The sequence below is a fragment of the Podarcis melisellensis genome, assembly GCF_964234715.1.
Source record: "Podarcis melisellensis genome assembly, chromosome: 15".
In the NCBI taxonomy this organism is placed as follows: domain Eukaryota; kingdom Metazoa; phylum Chordata; class Lepidosauria; order Squamata; family Lacertidae; genus Podarcis; species Podarcis melisellensis.
Window position 1 is genome coordinate 23,985,773 of NC_138532.1, and position 10,300 is coordinate 23,996,072.

General features: G+C 43.5%; 1 protein-coding gene across 1 annotated transcript in view; it reads right to left on the reverse strand.

Moving 5' to 3' along the window:
- The window catches only part of LOC309357540 (uncharacterized protein), a 144,132-nt gene extending 137,693 nt beyond the window's left edge, over positions 1–6,439 (reverse strand). The window contains exons 1-3 of the mRNA XM_081889719.1: positions 3,778–6,439; positions 1,004–1,124; positions 72–159 (exon numbers count right to left, since the gene is read on the reverse strand). Coding sequence (XP_081745845.1) covers positions 72–159; positions 1,004–1,124; positions 3,778–3,835 — 267 coding nt within the window. The 5' untranslated portion in view covers positions 3,836–6,439. The remainder of the gene's footprint in view (positions 1–71; positions 160–1,003; positions 1,125–3,777) is intronic.
- Between the last annotated feature and the right edge of the window lie 3,861 nt (positions 6,440–10,300).

Sequence of the window (10,300 nt, forward strand, 5' to 3'; positions counted from 1 at the left end):
TATGAACAGAAACCCCATTTTAGCTACTGACTCTCTCCATACTCTCCTCTTTCCCGTCCTGTTTCATTTACCTGGCAGGATGCAATATCTTCCTGAGCTGTAAGTTGATTATAGGTTCCTATGGGGCATAAGCGTGGAGCTATCTGACCTCCTGGGCAGCTGCAAAGCAAAGCAACAAAAGTTTGAGTCCAACTGACCTTTGGCTCCTTGTGAGTTTCCCACAGCAAGGGCTAAGCCTCAGCTGAACCTCAATTAGACCTAATAGGCTGACTCTCATACTATCACCCTATAGTGGGACTCAAAGTCAAGGTTTTCTTCCAGTTCACTCACAGGAATGTAGCTTTTTAGGCTCAGTAGGTAGTTTTAACTAAAGTATACATTTTTTGCAAGCCATCTCCCCTGATATAATGTATTTTGTATGTTACTTTCACCGATCCATACATTTTTATGCACGCTTTAACTTTGCATGTGCATTTTGGCAAACACTGGTTGCAGAACTGCAGCAGAAAATTTAGGTAAGTGAGAATTTCAAAGGATAGCTGTGTTCTGGGTCGCATATTGTTTCAGACAGTGTGGCTTTGATATATTTGGCTTTAAAGGCATACTAAATCAAATTTCTCCTCCATCCCCATGATCTGCAAAATCTTCCAATGTCCTTCTTTCTAACACTTTCATCCCATTCTAAATCCATCCTTCACCCAATGCTGAAATATTGTCCCTTACTATCCTGCTTCTCCTCTGTCCCCTCCCCCCTCCCTTTATGGATTCCCCAATAATGAATAGTACTTTGTATGGACCTCGGGGCTGAGCCCTACTTCCTTTTCCTTTTTGCCTGGAAACCTCTGTAAAGTGCCACCTCCCTACTAGCCTCTTCTGAGCACAGAAACAAACCGAAGCTTCTTTGGGATCCCTTTATGCATTTCTAGTTTCATTGTGTAACACACGCACACACACACACACACACACACACACACAAAATCACTGGCCTAAGGTGCTCCCTTACAAGAATCCAACAGGGCACTCAAGGCAGTTGCCAGAGGTGTGGTAGTATCCTTTTGAGCAGTTAATGAGGCACCGACTCTTACAGATTATATCTTCATCGCTCATGGAAAGAGAGAGAGTTCCTGCAAGAAAGAAGAAAACGGTCCCTGCAGATGGCAAGCACAGCAGAGCCAGGATACTAGATCTAGCTTCCCAACAGAAATTGTCTGAAGGCATGTGAGGCCACCACGTTGCTAAAGCTAAGCAGGTCTGGATCAGTACCTGGATTGGAGAGCAACTGGGGACCACATCTGTCTGTCTGTCTGTCTATTGCTTTTATAGTCCACCATTCCTCCAAAGATCTCAAGCTGGGCTACATCGTTCTTCTCCTCCCCATTTTAGCCTTCCAACAACCCTGTGAGGTTGGCTAAGCTTAGAGTGAGTTACTGACCCAGTGAGCTATGTGACCGAGTGAGCATTCAAACCCTGGTCTCCCAGATCCTAGTACAACACTCTAACAACTACACCCCATTGGCTCTCACAGGTATCCTGTCAGGTTTCATGATGGAGGAAAGGCAGGATACAAATGAAATAAATAAATAAATAAATAAATAAATAAATAAATAAATAAATCGCCCCTCTTTTTCTTCAAGGAGCTCAAGGTAGTGTACATGGTTCTCACTCTCCTCATTTAATCCCCACAACAACCTTGTGTAGTAGTTTAGGGTGTCAGGCAGTGACCAGCCCAAGGTCACCCCGTGAGTTTCAATGGCTTAGTGGGGATTTGAACACTTGTCTCCCAGGTCTTAGTCTGGCCCTGGATGCCACAATCCTCTCAGTTCAGAATGTCAGAAGAATGGTTTTACTACTCTGGAAGACATGGCCTGGGAGATCTACCAACAATCCTAGCAATGGGGAGGTTTGCAGTGTGGCTTCCGGAAAGGCACTCAACACATGTCCGGTGGCAGTTTTATCACATCCCAGGACACAACCTTGCTATCAAGGAAAGATTCTGGAGCTGGTCACAAATCCAGCTCTGCCTAACAGAAGAGCAGAAACCAACCTGAGAATCCAGAAATATGGCTCCCTTCGGGGGGGAAACTGACACCTGCTTCCAAGAGACTTCAATGCATCTTCAATAATAATAATAATAATAATAATAATAATAATAATAATAATAATAATAATAATTTATTATTTATACACCACCCATCTGGCTAGGTTTCCCCAGCCACTCTGGGCAGCTTCCAACAAAATATTAAAATACAATAGTCTGTTAAACATTAAAAGCTTCCCTAAACAGGGCTGCCTTCAGATGTCTTCTAAAAGTCTGGTAGTTGTTTATCTCTTTGACATCTGATGGGAGGGTGTTCCACAGGGTGGGTGCCACTACTGAGAAGGCCCTCTGCCTGATTCCCTGTAACTTGGCTTCTTGCAGCGGGGGAACTGCCAGAAGGCCCTCGGCACTGGACCTCAGTGTCCGGGCAGAGCGATAGGGGTGGAGACGCTCCTTCAGGTATACTGGATCTTTCCCTTTGGGCAAAATGAAGATAATCATACTGCAAGATCCTTTGTAACAAAAACAAACAAACACCCTTTTTGAAAGGGTGGAATTCATGAATCAACAGTTTGTATTAGGAAATGGGCCTCCTGAACCCAAGGTCTAAAGATTTTAGTGTGAACACTTGACACTAAAATAATTCTTTTCTGTGTCCTGACATCATTTCCAAAGCTCAGCCAGTGAGAGCCTATTAGTTTCAATCTAACGAAGGTCTAGCCCACGATCCCTTTGTAACTGTGCCTGGTGCTATGCCTTTTGGAGGACTTGACTCTCGGCACATGTATTCATTATTTGCTTATTAGGCAAGCTGCCCGACAAATGGTGGAGATGTTTGATGCCGGCAGCATGGGCCAGATTGTTCTTTCAGAAATGGACTTTTCCCTTTCAAACATGCAAACAGAAGAGAGCAGAGCAAAAAGGGGCAGGATTGTTCCACTGCCAGAAATTTACTAAGCATGCACAGAAATTCAGGCTACATGTACACCATACATTTAAAGGGCATTTAAAGCACACCCCACCCAAAGAATCTTGGGAAGTGTAATCCCTGAGTCATAATTGCAAGCACCCTTAACAAACTACAGTTCCCAGGCTTTTGTTTGGGGGGGGGGAGATGCACTTTTAAGACATAGTGGGCTTATCCATACTGTGTAAGGAAGGGGCAGGGATAACAGAAGCATCTCACTATTTAAACATACTGAACAAGAGAAAATGCATTGAATGAAAACAATTTTGCCAAAAGACGGGTGATTATTATTTCCTTCTTGAATTATGATGTAAAACTGTATTCATTGTTCCCCCTTTTAAACGTTATGATTAATGAGTATGCACTACGTTTATCTTCTGAATTATTATTTTTTTAAAAATCTCTATTTTTAAAACAACCACCACCACCAAAAATGCCAACAAGCCATGTAAAAGATTCTTGACTTGGGGTCTTGTCCAGGCTTAAGGAACAAAGGACAGAATGTTCCCTCAAATCTTCTTTTTTTTTAAAAAAGAAACAAAACGAAAACAAAGACTGCATATGCACACGGTATATTTACAGCACACTTCAACTCTTCCCCATCCTGGGAATTGTAGTTTGTTAAGGGTTCTGGAAGCTACAGCTTTACTATGGGTAAATACAGCTCCCAGGATTTTTTTGGGGGGGTGCTTTAATTGTATGGTGCATATGCAGCAATTTAGGTGACAGTGATGAAGGAGGGAATGAACACATTAAGAAAAATTAAACATACCTCTTGAGAAGAAAGCAAGGGCAGAAAACCAAAGGAACCAGCTCCAAAGTTCAGCCATCAGATCCAGGGAAAGCTGGCTCTGCCTGGCATGGGAGAAACCCAAAACCCGTGCAAAAAACTGCCAAGTTCTCTTGCTGCCCCAGCAACTGATGTTTCCTTTGCCGGAGCCAAACGTGTAACCAAATCTCTCCTGGGTAATCACTTTCCAAAAGAGCCTGAAGTGAAATGAACACCGAGCAGCAGAAAAAGATGACAGCCCCCCCCCCGAGGTCAACGTTGTAAGGATGACCCCAGAATTCAAAAAGGCACAGCAGAGGCACTGGCAAAACGCAGGCGTTTCAAAAGCAGCCCCAAATTGTGACAGCCCTGTGGATTGTTTTAAATTCCCAATGTGATCAGCTGCTGAATTAGGCAAAGCCACAGAATTCAGGCCTCCTAAAGGCTATTGGGTAGTAGTCAACTCAGTTTTACTCAGAGTAAACCTATTGAAATAAATGGGCCTGATGTAACCATGTTGATCAATTTCAATTGGCATACTCTGAGCAAAGCTATATTGAATAATGCTCATTTTCCACAACTGCAACAATTAAAGCTCCATGTTCAGAAGCAGTGTATATCTGACTAAGGCAGGGTGGCACATCCATCATGTCCTTCCTGTGAGCTCCCCCTGGCACAGCCAGCTTGCTGGAATTGCACTGGAGGCAGAGAGCTAGGTAGGATGGCCAGAGGCAAGGGTGGACTGCACTCCTGTATATTAAAGTAGCATATAGAATAGTGATTCCTAAACTTTTGTGGACCACTGCTCCCTTGGTTCCATATATTCATCCCCAGAGCCCCTTACCCTATAAAAAGCATTATTCCAAATAGGAGTTTGCACCACACACTAAAGAAGATAAGAACACAATAAAATTTAAAACAGTAATGATTAATTGTATATTTATTCAAAACTATTTAGTTTAATTAGTTCAATAAAATTGATAAACTTTATCCAGTGATACCAGCTTTCAAAGTCTGGTAGTCATCAACACCTCCAGGGCTCCTCTGCCTCCCCCTTACCTCTTGGCACCCCCCAAAGTAGTGTCCCCCCAGAGGCCAATACTGCCCATTTTGGGAACCATTGATATGGAATATAAAATTTGGGCAGATAGGTGGTTGGAGGTCATTAACACTGGTAGGGTGGAAAGCAAGGAGACCAACAGAGCCAGTGACAGGCTGAACTATTCCCTGACTTGTTATAAGTAGACAGGCAGGTGAGAGTTGACTGAGCTTTGTGGAACACATCACCCTAATGGACCAGACTCTATTGCAAGGGCACACAACTAGTCAATATTATACCAGTCAAACTGGTATAACAGCAACAAACGCTTTGGGTGGAGGGTCTGAGGCTGGGTCACGGGAAGTAACCTAAGATGAGGCAGCTCACGGGACAGGCCAGTGGCCAGAACCAATGAGCAAGTCACAACCAAAAAGTCCTCAGGATCAGAGAGCAGCAAGTAGAAAGGATGAGGACAGGCTAGCAGGTCATGACTTAGCACTGTCAGACTCAGGCGGACTCTACGCTTAGCATTAGCAAGTGCCTGGGCTAGAATGGGGAACCTCTGCATAGTGACCCCATATAGTAAACTAGAAGATCTGCAGCTTGGATCATCTTCTCAGCTGAAAGAATTCTGGGGCTCTAGCCTGGCTCTGGCCACATCGGTTGCCCATTGGACAGGAAGGGCTATAAAAGGCTTCACATTTGATCTGGTACCTTCCTCAGCTCTGATTAGCTCAGATATGGCACTTGGGCCATGCACAGAAGTTTCCCTGTTTTGATCTCCACAATGCTGGAGGATATGCTATGTTCAAATTCACGAAAACCCTGTCCAGAAGCAGCTTTTGCAATTACATCATGGAGATAAGATCCTTCTGTAATAAGAATAAAGAAAAGGTTGGAACTGGGCTGCTTGATGTGAAAATGGGCTGATTGCAATGACACAAAAGTCTGCCCATTTTCATCTGTGAAAAATTCTGGAGAGTACAAAATACACACGTGCCAACTGAACAGAGACTTCTGAAAGGAACACATGAGCTCAGCAGGGAAGAGAACACCCTCCTTCAAGACTCTGAGATGCCACCAAAGGCCTCTGCCACCTGCCCCCTCAGCTAACAAGGATGCCATCTGTTGCACTTTTATAAAGTCTTTAATTAAACTCCTCCAATACATCTCAGATGCATCTGTTTCCTTCCACCCTATAAACAATTCCTGGGAATATCTGCAATTATCTTACATTACAGACAAGAATTGCCAATTAAATCTTTATCAACACAGTGTTAAAGAGAGGCAGCCAGCCAAATTCACTGATATAGTTTCCCTACCCCTCCTCCTCAACAGCTAGCTAGCAGTTGGAGAACACCTGTGGCTTTTATAGGGTGGGGGATGCAGATTTGACAACCAGACAGCATCATTTTGCTAACTCAGTCAGGACAGCTGAGTTCTGGAACAACTAGTGATGCAGATCTGCAGACTTCTCAAATACTTTTCTGCCTTATTGTACCAGATTGGCTTTGCCAGGCCTGATCCAATGCATGCCAGGTTCTACTCTAGTTCTGTCAGATCCACAAGATCCTACCATAACTCTTTCTTTAACTATCCAGAATCCTTCCTTCCTTCCTTCCTTCCTTCCTTGTCTATATTTTAGGTTTTTACATGTAAGGTAATGCTGTGGCTTGAAACTCTACTCCACCCCAATCATTATAGCATCTTACTTTTGGATTAGCAATAGTAATGTAGTTTCAATTCTCCTTTTTTCAACTCTCCACCCCCACCCGGGGAAAACATGAAGCAACTTGCTTGCCTATCCCTTTGGATGCAAGACGAAGTCATTTGCATCTTTTGTACGGGCTTCTGACTGGTGCTGCACCCTGTAATTTTAGCCTTCCAGAGCGATGTTAACACCTCGGGAAGAAGGCAGATCTGACAAGATAATGACATCTCCCCGACAATGATGCCTCAGACACATTTGGGGACAGGCACAAACAGCGCCGATGCTATTTTAGCACCATTCACCATCGAAGCAAGCTTCGCATTGGTGACAAGGATGGTGGGGTGGAAGCTGACAGCAATGAGAGCTGGTGGCATGACCTATTGCATACATGCAAGCACATTTCAGCCCAGCCCACGCAATCCACACTCAGCCTCTGTTCCAGGAAAATTGAAAGCTGCGTCATTTGCTTTACCCTTATAGATTCTCATTTGCTCGGTTAAAAGCAGTAAAGTATAGTACACCCTAGTTTTATTTTGAACACCCTTTGTGCATGCTAATCCTTTCCCTCAACAATTTTTGCAGAATTACACTAACAGATTATAGAGTCAGTAGAACATACATTTAGCCAGTGTGGTCTAGTGCTTCAAGTGCTGGACCTGGGAGACCAGGCTTTGAATCCCCACTTAGCCAGGAAGCTCACTGGGTGACCTTGGGCCTTCTGTCTCTCAGATTAACCTACCACACAGGGTTGTTGTGGGGTAAAAATGGAAGGGGAGAATCATGTGCACTACCTTGAGCTCCTTGGAGGACATAGTATACAGTGGAACCTCAGGTTACATACGCTTCAGGTTATACACTCCACTAAGCCACAAATAGTGCTTCAGTTTAAGAACTTTGCTTCAGGATAAGAACAGAAATCGGGCTCTGGCGGCGCAGTGGCAGCAGGAGGCCCCATTAGCTAAAGTGGTGCTTCAGGTTAAGAACAGTTTCAGGTTAAGTACGGACCTCCGGAATGAATTAAGTACTTAACCCGAGGTACCACTGTATAAACATATCCTTGTTTACAAGGTCCACGGTATGTGCAACAATTTAAGCAAAAATCAGTTGCTTACATGATTGTTACTGCTGCACAATTAATGAAAAAAGGAGACTCTGATGAAAGAGTCTCAGCTTGAGCTGTGCTGAATATTCACCAGTCTGAATTTCTGAGCCAAAGATATGTAGCAATTTTGGTGGGTTGGAAATTCCCACCCTCCTGGATGAATTACAGGGGTGACTAATTCCTATCAGGGACTATGCAATGAGTGGGGTTATGTCACAATGGTATGTAGCCAGTCAGATATGGCTGCATTATATTGCATCCATGAAGACTAATGAGGGCATCTGTAAACTATTTAAGATGAATATGGGAACATCTCTGCAAGAAGTTCTGAATAAGTGGTGGTGGTGGTTAAAATAAGGATGAGCAGCAGCCAAAAAAAGAATAACATTAAGAAAATATATGGAATTGTTTTAGTTCTGCCTTAGTATAGTGTGAACAGAGAAGCTGGAAAGGCCAGATACCTCTTACTGGATCCTTGATAGGCTACTTGCAAGCATCATGTCCAGGATCCATTGCCCTGCCCATGGCCTATTAGCATCTTTTCCACTTGTGTGTCCCCTCTGCCCCCCCCCCCAGCCTGATTTAAAACCACATCAACAAGTGACATTACCTTGCAGCTTCTGCTGTGTGCAGTATCATGGAAAGGCACATAGGGGATAAAAGGAGAGGATTAGGAAGTGTGTTTTGCGCATTGCTCATGGGGTAAATAAAGAGATGAAATGCGAGGCAATCAGGGATTTCAGTTTGGTGCTGCTATTTGAGAGCATTGGCAGGATGATTACTCTAAAGATTTAGTGAATCAGAGCACAATTTCTGGAAGAGAACTCAAAGGAATTGGGGCTAGGCAGTGCAAAGAATCTATGTCAACGTAATGCTGTAAGAATTCATTATAGGAAGCTGTAAGGACATAAGGTGAAGAGGCCGTAATTTGTTGTTCAAGGAAAGTCAACATCAAGAGATACAGAAGTCTGACAGTACAACAGTTGATTGAGATGGGAAGAACAGGGGGATATATATCTTCCTATATCTATATTTGTGCAAGGCTGTCATCACACTAAGGTTTATTCTGCACAGGTATAGGTGGGAAGAGGGAGGAGGAAGTCCTTCACCAGAATCAGGAAGAGGTTCTTGTTGTGGGGAGATAACATGAAGGCAGCCAGCAGTCCATTTTCCCAGAGATCCTGCTTGGAGAAAGAGGCATGAAAGGAGGAGTGGGGAACAGCAGCAGCAGCAGCAGCAAACTCAGTCTGAGGTGAAGCTCCAGCTCCCAACCCTCTCTTACCCTTCTCCTCCTTCCCACGTCCTACAATGTATTGGTCAGCAAAAGTCAGCAAAAAGGAGCTCAAGACCAGTCATGACAATGTTAATAACAGCTATGATAATTCCTGCACTGCAGAATGTTGGACCCTTTGGGTGTCTTCTGATTCTACAGTTCTATCATTCTTTAAGATCTCAGGAAGAAGCAATGGGGGGGGGATGTGAGCAAATCTGAACTTAGGACACAATTCAGACTCTGTGCTACTACTGCATGCATTGCCCTGATGTTTTTGTCAATGGTAGAAACTTGAGTGTGGTGGGGGCGGCAATCGGAAGCAATCCTTGCACTAACTTGACGCTGGTGCAACCATCAGGTTTGTATCAGACCCAGTGTTGGACATTAATGGCTGTGAGACTGGCTCAAGCTCCCTGGGATCCCGAGCTGTTTCGAACCTGCCCTTTCCATTGCATAATCCCATTGGCAGCAGTTGGCAGGAGGCTGATTCAGCCAAAATAACTAAGTGGATGAGAACCTCTGTTCAGTCCACACACACACACAGTGCAATGGGGAGATTAGATTGCTCTTATGGTAACACTTACTCAGAGCAGGCATGGAGAAGAAAAGGGATACATTTCACACTGAAAGGCAAACTTACCTGATTCACACTTTTTGAAACAAGATGTGAACAACCATCTTTTGAAATTCACGCATTTCGGAATTCTGCAATGCAGTTCTCAAGCAAACAAATGCGTGCCAAAGCAATATCTTAGAATAAAGTGTGCACATGAATGCATCTATCAATGAAAATTACTAACAAAAATCTATTGTAGATGGAGAAATTGCTTTGCAAAAAATGGCTTATTAGGCAAAGCTGAATAAAAAAATGTGTACATTGGAAGAAATTTGCACTGAAACACTGGTGAATTTTCATAAAGACTTTGAAAAGCAACACAAACTGGTGTGGAAATGTGGAGAGCTGCACTGAAGATTGGGAAAAATGAGAAAGTGAGAGAAAACAAAAATGCCTATTTCCTCATCCCTACTTCAGAGTAAGCATGCATGGGGCTAAGTTGTAAAAAATATAGATGGACTGGTGTTTATGATACAACATAAAATCAGAAGACCCAGAGATGCTTTGCTTAGCTGCAGGGCCTTTGTGTACTGTATTCTGACCCAGGGAGATTCTTTCCCCCCATTCCATTTAGTAATGGAGCGATAAAACCTGCTCTATAGAGGGAATTTATAATGGAAAACACTGCCAAAGCCTTAACTAGTGCATTTTGGACAGCACCCTTCAATAAACCCTGTTTCAGGCTGAATTATTCATAGCTAAATGGACAGAACTCTCTCAACAACAAGGTTAGACCAATAAAATACATGTATTGTAGTCCCAAGCCTGTGAAGATTATATGTTTT